Source organism: Sminthopsis crassicaudata, chromosome 2, assembly GCF_048593235.1.
Source record: "Sminthopsis crassicaudata isolate SCR6 chromosome 2, ASM4859323v1, whole genome shotgun sequence".
NCBI lineage: Eukaryota > Metazoa > Chordata > Mammalia > Dasyuromorphia > Dasyuridae > Sminthopsis > Sminthopsis crassicaudata.
In genome coordinates, this window is record NC_133618.1 from 311,432,010 (window position 1) to 311,445,402 (window position 13,393).

The 13,393-nt window shown below is 38.8% G+C and overlaps 2 protein-coding genes across 3 annotated transcripts in view; one reads left to right on the forward strand and one right to left on the reverse strand.

Annotated features, from left to right (window-relative positions):
• The window catches only part of ANGEL1 (angel homolog 1), a 114,772-nt gene that overhangs the window by 61,857 nt on the left and 39,522 nt on the right, over positions 1-13,393 (forward strand). The gene's annotated exons all lie outside the window — the stretch shown is intronic.
• The window catches only part of LRRC74A (leucine rich repeat containing 74A), a 58,363-nt gene that overhangs the window by 34,328 nt on the left and 10,642 nt on the right, over positions 1-13,393 (reverse strand). Inside the window, exons 4-9 of the mRNA XM_074289940.1 lie at positions 6,647-6,754; positions 5,949-6,045; positions 5,202-5,251; positions 4,211-4,292; positions 4,041-4,126; positions 2,842-3,036 (exon numbers count right to left, since the gene is read on the reverse strand). Of these exons, the coding sequence (XP_074146041.1) occupies positions 2,842-3,036; positions 4,041-4,126; positions 4,211-4,292; positions 5,202-5,251; positions 5,949-6,045; positions 6,647-6,754 (618 nt within the window). The remainder of the gene's footprint in view (positions 1-2,841; positions 3,037-4,040; positions 4,127-4,210; positions 4,293-5,201; positions 5,252-5,948; positions 6,046-6,646; positions 6,755-13,393) is intronic.

Here is a 13,393-nt window from a genome sequence, read left to right on the forward strand (position 1 = left end):
GGAGTGTTCTGAAGACCTGAGAGAAAATATTTTCAATTAAATGCTCTTAGAGGACTTCTTTGAAGACAGAGCATTGAATGGGTTAAAGATGGCTGCAAGGTATTGTGGTCCATTGGCTCAATTGTTGTTGTTATTGAGTAATTTCAATTATGTCTGACTCTTTATGACCCCCTTTGAGGTTTTCTTGGCAAAAAATACTAGAGTTATTTGTCATTTCCTGCTCTAGTTCACTTTATAGGTGGGGAAACTGAGGCAAACAGGGTTAAGTGACTTGCTCAGGGTTACAAAGCTAATAAGTGTCTGATGCTACATTTGATTTCATGAAGATGAATTCTCCTGACTTCATCTACTGCACTTCCATTGGCTCATTTACATATAAACTATTTTCAAAGTTTTAAAGGCTATAACTGAGAAATTAGAGATCCTAGGGACTACTTTAGCATGAATTATATAGATAAATAAATGTTGTTGGAGGCAAGTGTAGCAGAAAGATGAGTTTCATATCATAAGTTAGAGATGGGTCACTGCTTATCAGTTATTAGAAATTATGGGGGAAGAGGCAAGAAATTACCAGATGAAGACAGAAAATGAAAAACATCACAGAAGGAATTTGGAAAAGAAGACACTGAAAATATAGAAAGTAACAAGAATTGAACTGATACACAGCTTCTGCAGTTGTTTTTCTGAGAGCCTTTGGCCTTTTTCTTGAATAAAGGTTATGCTTATTCCCCCTCTTGCCTTAATAAATTATTTATTTTTGAATCAATGGTTTTGTATGAATAAGAACCACACCTGTGGGGGGCTTAGGATTTACAGTGTAGAGTCCTATGAATGTACCTTTCTTATGTGACGGCTATCTCCTGGACCCTGAAAGGGTTATCCCCACGACCTTGAATTGTAGAAATATAGGTGAGATGTGACCATTCCCATCCCTGTATAGGAATATCTCAAACTTATCAATGGGAAGTTAGATTTTGGTGAGTAAGCCAGCAGAAAAAGGGAGTGTATGAGAGCACAGACACCCAAACAGAGGGAAAGTGCAAGTTCTATGGGCATCCCATTTTGGGGTAAGTACATTATCTCTTCTCTCCTGCTCTCCTCTTCCTTCCTTTCCCTTCTATTTCCCTCTCCTTTCTTGATTCTACTCTGTTCATGCTCAAGGTAGAACTTGTTATGTTCTGGGCATGGGTTATTTATTCTTCACTCTCAAAGAGGACCAGTGACATCATATCTTAACTTGTTCATGCAGGTAAAATAACTCTCATCTGTCCATTGATTCAGTTTTCATGCCTTAGCTCAAGTAAAATTATTCCATTTGGGTTACTCTTCCAGCCCCATGTCTATCCTGACCACCCAGTCAGTCTGATAGAAATTTTCTAATCTATTAAATTCTATCTTCTATTCTCTTTCTACAAAGACACTAAGGAATCCCATCCTTCTTTTTCCTCCCCTCCCTTCCCTTTCATATCTTTCTAGCAGTCAGAAAAAACTCACGCATTATGAATTAAATACAAAACACAAGCTGTACAGATGATATTTTTTGGTCTAAAGCAAAGAAGCATTCACACCCATCCCAATAAGAGCCCAGTACCAAATTTAAAAACTTGAGCCTGAGCTCTTTATCTTGCTACTGGTCTCTAATGAGTGACAGGAGCCACCTCAGATGGCATTCAGGTAAGATCAGCCAGGAAGGGCTGGGGTTGAATTTCCTCATTGGCGTGTTGTTCTCACAATGGCATGTCTGACTAGACCAAGTCCTTAGCTCCTTCCTGTAATGATCCCAGGAATAAATAAGGAGAGGCTCCTTAGACTTCTTTACTCTCTGGGAAATTATGGAAATCCCACAGGCAAAACTTTCCATCTTTGTAGTTGGATCAAAAACAAGGAGCCACACAAAATTCACAGAAGAGTTCTCCTGTTAACCAGTGCATTGATTCCTAGCTCCATCTTAACCTATGAAGCACAAAATTCATCCTGGTAATGCTGTAACTGCTCGGGCAAGTCTAGAAACAATGCGGCCAGTTTAACATTCCCTGGCAGTGATAGCTTTCTCAGCTTTTAACATGTGTCTGTAATTATATCCTTCAGGCTGCAATTCTGAGCACCTGCCCACAGGGTAGTTGGCACATGCTTCTCTGCAGTAACAAAGGCAAGCTCTTCAGCTGCACACCACTAGGATGGGGTGGTTAAGAGTTTGCCTCGGGGTGCCAGACTTAGTAAGACTTGCAGCCCAAAAGCATCATAGATATAGCAAAGTTCACTTAGCACCTACATTACAAGAAAAGCTAGTTAAAATAGTGATAGCTACCATTAATCCACCAATTTTAGTTTCACAGAGTTATTTACATTTGTTATTTTATTTGTTCCTCACAACAACCATGAGAAGGAGATGATATTATTTTTATTTTGCAGATGAGAAAACAGGCTAAGAGGTGATTTGCCTAAGTCAAGCAACTAGCAATTTATTTGAGGCAAAATTTGAAATCTGTTGTCCTGACTTCGTCTAGCCTTTTATTCACTAATAGGAAGTATCAGGTTGTATGCTGGATTTAGTTCTTTCCTCTTTTCCTAGGACTGATTTCTCTCATAGAAACTTTCAACCTGTGTTTCAAGGTTTCTGTCTTGTTTGCTCTTTCTCCCCTCCAATTCCTGCTGCTTGTCCTGGATGTGACTGGTGGCATTTACCCCATGTACAAACATTCCTCCTCATAGCTTTCCTCCAAGGATAATGAAGCATGTTTAATCTTGACTTTCCTGAAGTGATATCATAGATATCACTGGCTTTTAGTTAATGACCTCAGATTCAACTTATTTGTGTAAGTCTAGTTCAAAAAACTTTACCTTTAAAATTCTGAGGGTTTCATTGAGTTCCAGTCCATTGCTCAGACTGTTGGCCCCATCATTGTTCAGGTGGTTGCTGCTGATATCCAGATAGGATAAAGTAGAGTTGATTTTGAGTACTTCCCCCAGGACCTGAGCCCCTTCATTACCAAAGCCATTCCAAGAAAGGTCCAAAGTCTTCAGTGTAACATTGACCTCCAGGGAAAGTACAGAATAGCATAGGAATAAGGGTTGTATATAACACATCAGTGGATGATTCCATTCTCTGTAACCACCTATCCCACTTCAATAACATCTCAGAGGGACAGAAACAGGAAGAATTTGTCTTTTCTAGATAAATCCTTCTTGTGTCCAGCTTTAAAGTGTCTGGTCTCTTAGCTGTAAGCTTAGTCAATCCCTTGTGGTTGCTGTGAATTGCTTTTCTGAGACTAACTCAGCATCACTGCCTGAGCCTCCGCCAGGGTGAGTTTCTCTATGTCAGGGATGTATTTCTAATATATGAGGACTTAAACTAAATGACAAATGTACTTGCTATTTATCTGCTTACTATCTGAGAAACGGCATGTTGATAGAGACTGTTAGCTCACCAAGCAAAGCAATGAATTGGAACAACAGAGATGGGAAGAGAATAGATATGGCAGTTTGCCTTTAGAGAGTGCCACAGGATTTCTGCACTTAGAGAGTTCAATTGTAAATATATATTTAACAGGGAGGCTTGATTCAGTGTTTTCCCATTGTATGAGAAAATGAACTATTACAATTTTTTAGGGACACAGAGCATTGTAGCATGTTAGAACTAAAGGGGGAAAGTTCCTGCTTTTTCAATCAGTGCTAAATTGATGTACTGATTTCCAGTAGAAGGAACCAAGGGAGTCAGGGGCTTATGGATTTACCCCCCCCAGAATACTTTGTGTGTCTGTTTACTTACTGCACCAGAGTCTAGACAGTTAACATGATCAGTGAGTGGTCTACAGTGAACATTCATTTAGATTATATGGAAGCTATGCTTCTCTTACAACTAGGGGACATTATTCCTTACTCTAAGGATGAGAGTGCAACAGAATCATGACAGCTGTCCAGTCTCAGGTACCTGAGAAGAACAAAGAAAGTGATGATGATGATGATAATGATACAGGACTGGGAGATGCACTGGGACCTTCCTAGAACCCTTCTCATCACCATTCAGAAGAGAACCTTACCCGGAGACTATAACACACTGCCACAGCTCCCCTTGAGTGCAGTTGATTCCAGCTGAGGTTCAATATCTGAAGTCCTTCATTGAGGACTGAGAATAAGAAAATATTTTAGCATGAAACATATCCAACAGTATCACATTTCCCAGTTACCATGCTCTGTATAATGATATTACCCAGCATATATCCCAACTGCTCTCCTCCTTTTTCAGAAAATGAATTGTGGCTAAGGTCCAGTTCCTTGATTCGGTAATTAGACTAGGGAAAGAAACAGTGAACAGTAGGTTTTTTCAATTTTCTTTTTTACTTTCTTTTTTCTTTTAATTTTTGGCTACTTTTATTTTTTAATCTACTTAAGGAAAAAGAGAGGGAAAGTTACAGAGTGATCTCAGATCTTGGTTATTTCTTTAAAAAAAAACTATCTTATTTCTTCCCCCAAGAACATATATAAAAACAATGCTAACATTCATTTCTTAATATTTTGAATTCCAAAATCTCTTCTACTTTCCCTCACCTGCTCTTGTCATTGATAAGGTAAATAATTTGACATAGGTTATGCATGTGTAGTCATGCAAAATACATTCTATATTAGTCACGTTGTGAAATTGGCCATTCTTTTTTAATGAATGATGCGAAGTAGAAGAACTAAATTCAACTGGCTTGGGACTTACTCTCTTGCTTTGTAGTTACACAGCCCTACCAATGATATTAATAATTTGCCTTCCATAGATTAGTATAAATAAACACTGGTTGAATAAAATTCATCCATTCATCCATTCATTGATTCAACCAACACTCAATAAGTGAGTAGCATGCACAATGGATGCACTGTACAATGTGCTAAGGGAGAGAGAAAGATAAGCAAGATATGTTCTTTGCTCTCAGAACATCATAGTGTAATAGAGTGATCAGACATATACACAAATAAATACAATAGTATTAGAAGCTGCTAAGTATGTAGGAGAGTTCCAAAGAAAGATGGGATTAACTAATAAGTACTAGAGCTAAAATTGGAACTTGTCTTTCCCTCCAAAACCAGTGCTCATCCCTCTATGCTACGCTGCTTCCCAGGCAGCAATGGAGTGGAGACAGGTGGTGGGGTGTTTCTCAGGTGTAGGAGAGGAGACAGAAGGGAGAATATGCTTGAGGAGCTTCCTCATTTCTTACCACAAGTGCATTGCGGAACATCTCGGCTGTATCATCTTTGAAGTTATTCCCTGCAATGAAGAAGTTGCATTGATGGAATTCATCAGGTCTCTAAATTCCCTCATTCTTTTTTTTTTGTCTCCCTTTCCAACATCTCTAGACCTCTCCCTTTCTCCAACACCATCATTGTTTTTTTCTCTCTATCCCTACTGTCCCTACTTGGGTTATTCTGGGAGCTAGCGCTCTCTCTCTCTCTCTCTCTCTCTCTCTGTCTCTCTCTCTGTCTCTCTCCCTCCCACACACTATTCATTCAAAATGGCAGCATTAGATCCACATCTGGGTCCAACCTACAACCACTGAAACGTGCTCCATCCTTAGCTCTTTCTACCTAACACTTCATTGGTGTGAAGTAATTCAACCGTTAAGTTTGTCTCTAGGATCCAAACAGTGTTTGATTCTTTTTCCTGACATTGATGGATATATTGATGGGTATGGGAGGAGGAAGGGGGTTACCAAGTCACTTATCTTTTTAATTTTTTTATGTGATATTTCCCCCCATTAGGAGGTAAGCATCTTTATGGCAGGGACTGTCTTTCTTGTTCTACTTGTATTTGCAGCACTTAGAAAAGACTTTAGCACATAGAAGTTTCTTAATAAATGCTTGGTGACTAACTACTGACCAATTGCTTTGGCATTACATCATAGCCCAGAGGAATCAAGAACCTCCTCTCTTGTTTCCCTCCCCCCATCCCCGATCTTGAACTTCACCTGCAAGCTGAATTGACCAGAGTGAAGAAGTATTTTCTAAGAGAAAATCTGTGATAATTTTGGCCCCTCCAGAACCCAGGTGATTGTTGGAGACATTCTAAGAGCAAAACAAAAAACTATGAGAAAAATATAGCAGATTGCCACTTTCACTAACAAATGCAATGTGATAGAAAAAAAGGGCATCAGAAGAGCTATGTTCTGAGTTTGCTATATGACCTTGATCAATCCTTTGACCTCTCTGAGTTCTATTTAATCATCTGCAAAAATGAGGGGATTGGATTAGATGGTCTCTAGGGATCTTCCTTTAAAATCCTACAGTCATATGAAGGTGATCATGGTATTTTTTTAACCTGAAGTCTATAAAGAAATGGAATATAAGAGAGGTCTGCAGAAATAAAAATGCTTTAATTTTTTCCAAATGATTTATCTCTCATTGCCTTTGAAAGATTTTTCAACAAGGAAATGGACAATAAGATCAAGATACTTATGAAGTCTGGGCAGGAAATGTTTGTTGGAGTATTTCATTGGAAAACAGGACAAGAGCCCCATGGACTTCCTTTGATATATATCAGGTCCTAATTTGAATTACCCCCAAAGGAGAGGAGCCAGTGATGGGTTGTGGTGAGGCTGGTAGTAAACTGTGGTCTGCTCTGCTTATGTTCTGACAAAGGGGAGAAACTGAAAGGAGGACAGCATACCAATTCCTGAATATAGTAGTTCTCATGTAGCATCTGCATCAGGGCTAAGGCACCTTCTTCCAGTATCCAATTATCCTCTAACTCCAGGCGGGTGATAGTTGTATTGGACTTGGGCCATCATGTTGGAAAGGACAAAAAAAAAGTCAGTAACATTTCTCATTCCTCAAATACAACTAGAACTCAACCCTCTACTTAACCTTTGCTCTGATGCAACTTAATAGAAGCATGAACTTTTGGGGGGAGAAAGCAGGAAATATTCAGCATATATTCAAATTCTACACTGTCACCTTGGACAATTCATTTTTTACTTCTCTGAGCCTCAGATTCATCGTATGTAAAATGAGGAAATTGGATTAGATTATCTCTGAGGTCCTGTCCCATTATGATCCTCTGAGGCAGCTGGGGAAATGGTAGAGAATTTGCTGGATTTGGAGTCAAAATTCAAATCCTATCTCAGATACTCTATGACCTTAAGAAAGTTGTTTACTTTTTTTCAGCTTCAAGTTTCCTCCTCAATAAAAGAGATTTAGTGATAGCATCTAACTTGAGGATTTGTTGGGAGGGAAGGATGAGATAATTTATTTAAAGTATTTTGCTAGCCTTAAGACATTATGTAAATATATTAGCTGTTATTATCAACTATTATCAGCTATGAATAATATGGGAGAATCTTTTGGTAACATTTCTATATTATAGTAACAATGACAATGATATGGTAATATTTCCATATACACAGAATAAATCTGGCTAGACTTATACTGTGTATATGGAAATGAATTAGAAAAAAGGGCTCATTCTTGGATTCTCTATTGAAAAAGACAAGAATATTTGCACAGATGTGGGCCCATGGATGCAGAACATCACATATATCATCAGGTTCTGCTGACACATTGGTAAGTTGTGCTGAAGTGCTCCCCACCCCATACTCCCATACTTTGTTATTCTTTATGAATAGCTTTTAGGAAGGAAAGGAAGGTAAGATTAAAAACAAAGCTGATCAAAAACTTTTAAAAAAGATACGAGGAAAATCTGAAGAGTGTTTGCAAAAGCCCCTGAAGTGATTAAAGGACTAGACAATAAGATCTTGGAGAAGAGACTCAAGAGATTACAACTACTGGTCACTTAACTTAAGTTTTAGTTTCCTCATTTATAAAATGGGTATAATAATACTTGTACCATGTCATATTTCACATGGTTGCCATGAGAATCTGGGGAAATAATGTATATGGAATCTTCATATAATTTAATCATAAAAAAGCCTCAATGGACCCCATAAGAGTACTCTATCCACCACTATGGATATGGATCATCCTCCCCAATTCTCCGCTATAATCTCCCAAAAATTCTTCATAGAGAATTTATCCAAAGATCTAGGGGAGGCCTCTAAGTCTTTTAACCTTTTATGGATACCATGCTAGACTCAGGTTGTACATGTATTATGTTCTAGATGTGTGACCAACCAATTTCTTTTTTTCTGAAAATGCATTTCCTTATGTTACTTCTTATGTGACAATCATCCTTTTAAAACAGCCTTCTCATGTCCACCATATGTATCTTTCCATTAACCCTTTGTGGCACCCACAATTTTGCTTAATCATGGAGTTCCATTGACTAGTAGCCACAAAAAGTTGCCAAAAGAATATTTTTTTTGGTCTAGATCTATGATTTCATTTGTGTAGGGAGCTGGTTAAAAAATTTACCTTTAATTAATGCTAACCAGTATTTTGTAATTTGTGATCTTAGAGAATAGTTTGAGCGACTTGTCCAATTTTATCTGGACAGTTAATGTCAGAGGTGAGATATGAACTGAAGTCTTCCTGACTCCAGAGTTAATTCTCTATCCATTCTACCATTCTACCAATCTTCCAGGAGAATACAGATGTTTAAATGATGGGGTTTTGGCACTTAGTTCAAAAGAGTTGGACTTTTTCTGTGTAGATTGTAAGACAGTTTTCTTTTTAATGACCATAGATCTCACTGAGGAGTTATCCTATGGTCTTCTAGGACTTGATGTAATAAACAGAGTGTCACCACAAACTGGTTATGTCTACAGGATGTCCCCTCTCTTTTTCTGTTCAGACTCTTTACTGAATATCCTTCATGTAAATAATGAGCATTTTTGGTAACCATATATTTCTCTCTTTTGTGCCTCATTCAATACTGATGTAGTATAGACTAAAATTTTTTATTCTTCCCAGGTCATGGCTTTCTGACCTTCCATTTTAGCCCCTTGGAACTCCTTTAACATTTTGGAAAGTTGTCCTTAATAATTTGAATTGACTCACCTAATTGAACCCAGAATGAATCATGAGTATGAGAGACAGTTGGGAGAAGTGGGAACTCTACCTTGCTTCTTGTGACATAGTAGGAAGCTTCTTGAAGGGAGATGGAAAAGGGGACACCATGTGAGTACTGGGTAAAAGACAACAAACTATGCAAGTCAACCAACCCAATTTGGTGCTTGGGATCAAGACCTGCTTGAAAATATGAAAGAGCAGTGCATTTCTGCTTTCTTTGAAATCTGAGTTCAGAATAAACTCTATTGTAAGGGAGAAGTCCAAGTGTAAGGGTCCCTTGTTTGACACTGCAGGAGAGTAGGGTATAGGGAGCCCAAGTGTCTCCTGTCAAGACAAAGACACTGGAGTATACCCAGCTGCTATGTAATAGGCTTCTAAGGGAAGACTTTACCAAGTAACTCACTGGGATCCATTAAGCTGAGAACTGCAAAAGATACTGGTAGGCACTATTTACTGGAAGACTAGGGCAGAGTAAAGAGTTACATTCTGCACAACAGCCAGAATTTGTAGGCAAGTGACATTATTTTCCATGAGCTCTGTTTGTGAACCTTATTTGTTTTCATTACCCTGTGTTAATGAGACTGCCTGGCATCCATCTCCTCTGTTACCTAGGCTGAAACACCTTAATCTATGAAGCACCAATATCCTTTTCATCTAGGTATCTTTTTAGTAATGGTCACTGATAGGCTGGCAGGCAGTATTCTACTGAATAAACGTGTGTGTGTGTGTGTGTGTGAAAGAGAGAGAGAGAGAGAGAGAGAGAGAGAGAGAGAGAGAGAGAGAGAGAGAGAGAGAGAGAGAGAGAGAGAGAGAGAACAGAGAATTTATTGAGGACTACAAAGCATATAGACTCTCTAGTGAAATTCCTAATTCATTTTATTTATTAAGCACATGTGCTACTGTACTAGGTGATGGGGATATAAAGACAAAGTCATTTCTATGCTCAGGGAGCTTATATTCTACTCAAGTAAAAGTAAATGCAAAATAGACTTAAAAATAAATGCAAAATAATTTGGCAGTGGAAGAGCACCAACTACTGAAGGGAATCTTACCTTATTATAAACTTGCAAACCTGCCCAAAGTGACTTGTATATAATGAGCCTAGAGTCCTGCATAATACACATCTAGTTGGCACAATAGATAGAGAGTTCTGGGCCTGGAGCTGGAAAGAACTGAGTTCAAATCCAGATTCACACATTTAATAGTTCTGTAACTCTAGCATATCACTTATCCTCCAAATGCTTAATTTTCTTCATCTATAAAATAGGGATAATTAACAGCATCTATCTTCATCTATCTCCCAGGGTGGTAGTGAGGATCAAAATAAATTATAACTAAAAATCATCTAGCACAATGCCTGGAACATAGTAGGTGCTATATAGATTATTATCCCCTCTTACTCCCCTTCCCATTTAAAAAAATACAAAGTGCATAATTATTTCTAAAAAGAGGATGGCAGTGGATACCCTTCAGGACCTGGCTGCGCCTACCTGTTGATTGATAGATTGGTTAATTGATTTCATCTACCACTGTGGGAATGGACAGAGGAAGAGTTGTCAGTTCAATTTCTTGTCCTACCCATGCTTATTTGCCCTCCTAAACATCAGCTCAATTCAATTCAACAAACATTTAATAAGCACATACCACATGTAAGGCCCTGGGTTAGGCACTAGAGATACCAAGGCAAAGACAAAAAAGCCAACAAAATCTCGGCAGTCCCTGACCTTAAGGAGCCGATATACATTTTCCTCAGGGTTTGTTTTTGTCACACTTGGTTCCCAATGAACCAGTTATAGAACTCTTGAAGAAAAAAGGGACAGTGAATAGGATATCAGTCATGAATAGCACTACAATGCAAGAAATCTATTACAATTATCCTCATAATGCTCAGTCCTATATGTCCCACAGAACTCAGCATAAACATAACAGATGCTGGTCAGATTGAGAAGCATAACGAGATTGGATTTGGCACAATTTGGTGGAGGAAGTAGCTATATCGATGGTTTCATGGATCCATTAAAGTCTTTTCCTTTCCTTTCCTTTCCCCTTCCCTTCCCTCTTCCCTTCCCTTCCCTTCCCTTCCCTGTTCCCTTCCCTTCCCTTCCCTTCCCTTCCCTTCCCTTCCCTTCCCTCTTCCCTTCCCTCTTCCCTTCCCTTCCCTTCCCTTCCCTTCCCTTCCCTCTTCCCTTCCCTTCCCTTCCCTCTTCCCTTCCCTGTTCCCTTCCCTTCCCTCTTCCCTTCCCTTCCCTTCCCTTCCCTTCCCTCTTCCCTTCCCTCTTCCCTTCCCTTCCCTTCCCTCTTCCCTTCCCTTCCCTTCCCTCTTCCCTTCCCTCTTCCCTTCCCTTCCCTCTTCCCTTCCCTCTTCCCTTCCCTTCCCTTCCCTTCCCTTCCCTTCCCTTCCCTTCCCTTCCCTTCCCTTCCCTTCCCTTCCCTTCCCTTCCCTTCCCTCTTCCCTTCCTTTTCTTTTCTCCTCCTTCTCTCCTCTTCCTTTTCTTTTCCTCCTCTTCTCCTTTCTTCTCTTCTCCCTCTCTTTTCCTCTTCCTCTAATCTCTTTTCTTCTCTACTTTCATTTCCTTCCTCAGTCTTTGAAGCAAGAGTCCTTTTATCTTTTCCAGGCTGGAAGCTGGCTTAGTTTATGCCTCTCTAGGTAGACTAATTTCCTTATCCCACTACCCTCACTAGGGGCTTCCTGTATTAGTGCTAGACTTAGTACAAGCACCTAATTGACTTAGCCCACTGTAGTTCAGAACTCTTAAACTCAAGTGATCCATTATCCCTGGGCTCCTTAGTAGTAAGGAATATAGATGTGAAACACACAGAGGCATCAAAGTACTTTTAAAAATATCTAAATAAAAGAATAAACAAGTAAAATGAATATGTTGACTCATAATTCTACAATTCTGAACAAAAGAGTTTTAGCTATAATGTTAAGGACTTAGTGTAGCTAGGAGGACTTTTTTTCCTTATACAACATTCAAATATGGAGTACAAACATTATTTTGAACTTGTATATTTGCCTACTCAGATTTAGGAGAGCAGGAAACATATCAGGAAAAGATCTGGTAACTTCTGTATTCCCTCCAGAAATGTTTTAAACAAAAGGAAGTATTTCAGAATGGGAAAACTTTGAATAGGCTAACTAGGGATACTGTGGAATCTTCTTCGAGGGAATCTTAAAATTAACAGTCTTACCTGATTGGGTGGGTTCTATTTGAAGGTAGAGAGATGAATTAACTGGGTTTGTCAGTTCCCTTGAAGTCTTAAGATAGTATATCAGCAAGTGCTGGAAAGCTATTTTAAAATCCTATCCCCTTGGCTATATTTGAGATCAAGAATGGAAGAGATTTCCCTTCTAACTCTTTTATTGTTGATCAAATAAATATCAACAATAAATAATAAGTCCTACTCTGTTCCAGGACTTGTACTAGGCTCGGATTAAACAAAGACAAACATGAAATAGGCTCTTCCCTTAAGAAGCTTTCCTTCTATTGGAAGAGTAACATGTACATATGTCAAACATAAATACAAAGTAATTTTGTAGAGGAAGTACTAGCAGTTGAGAATGGGTGAAGAAAATCTCCCTTTAGGAAATAGCATGTAAGCAGCACTTTAAAAACTAGGAATTCAAAAAGTTGGAGGTGATGAAATAAATCATCACAGTCATGGAGGACGAGTATTCGGAGGCACAGAGTTTGTGTGTAAGGAATAGCAGCAGATTGGTTGGATGGACTGTGGAGTGTGTGAAAAGGAGTTAGGAGAATCTGGAAAGGTGTACTGGAGTCAGAATGCTGACTTTAAATGTCAGACAGAAGAGGTTGCATTTGATCCTAGAAGCAAGGGAAGATACTAGAGTTTGAAGACATACTTTTCATAGTCAGATTTGTGCTTTAAAAGCATATCACTCTGTATTGGGAGAATTCAGACAGGAGATAAGACCAGAACATTTGAGGTAGTTATAATCCAGGGACGACCACTAAATCATCCTGGAGCCACAAGCTGGTAACCTGCATCCAGAGATGACATGGGGTTCTCTGGATAGTATCAGGAGTGAAGAATAAAGTTACATCTACAGATAATACTATAAAGTAAGATTAGGAAAGCAAATTGGATCCAGATTACGTAGAGCTTTTTAAATGTCAAGCAAAGGCATCTATGTTTTATCTCCTGGTATAATGAGGTGCCACTGAAGGTTTTAAGCAAGGTATATGTTATGTGATCCCTGCATTAGAAAAAATTATTTTGGCAGAATGGTTTGGAGAAGGTAAAGACTATTTATCAAGGAAACCAAATAGTATCGTACACCAATTCATTTAAGAAGTGATGAAAGCAACAATTAGAATAGTAGCAGTACAAGTGTATAAAGGGAGAGTTGTTTTGAAGGTATAGTCATAAAGAGCTTGCTTGGGAAAACTATCAGACATCACAGAGGTTGTGAGTTTTAACATAGGTC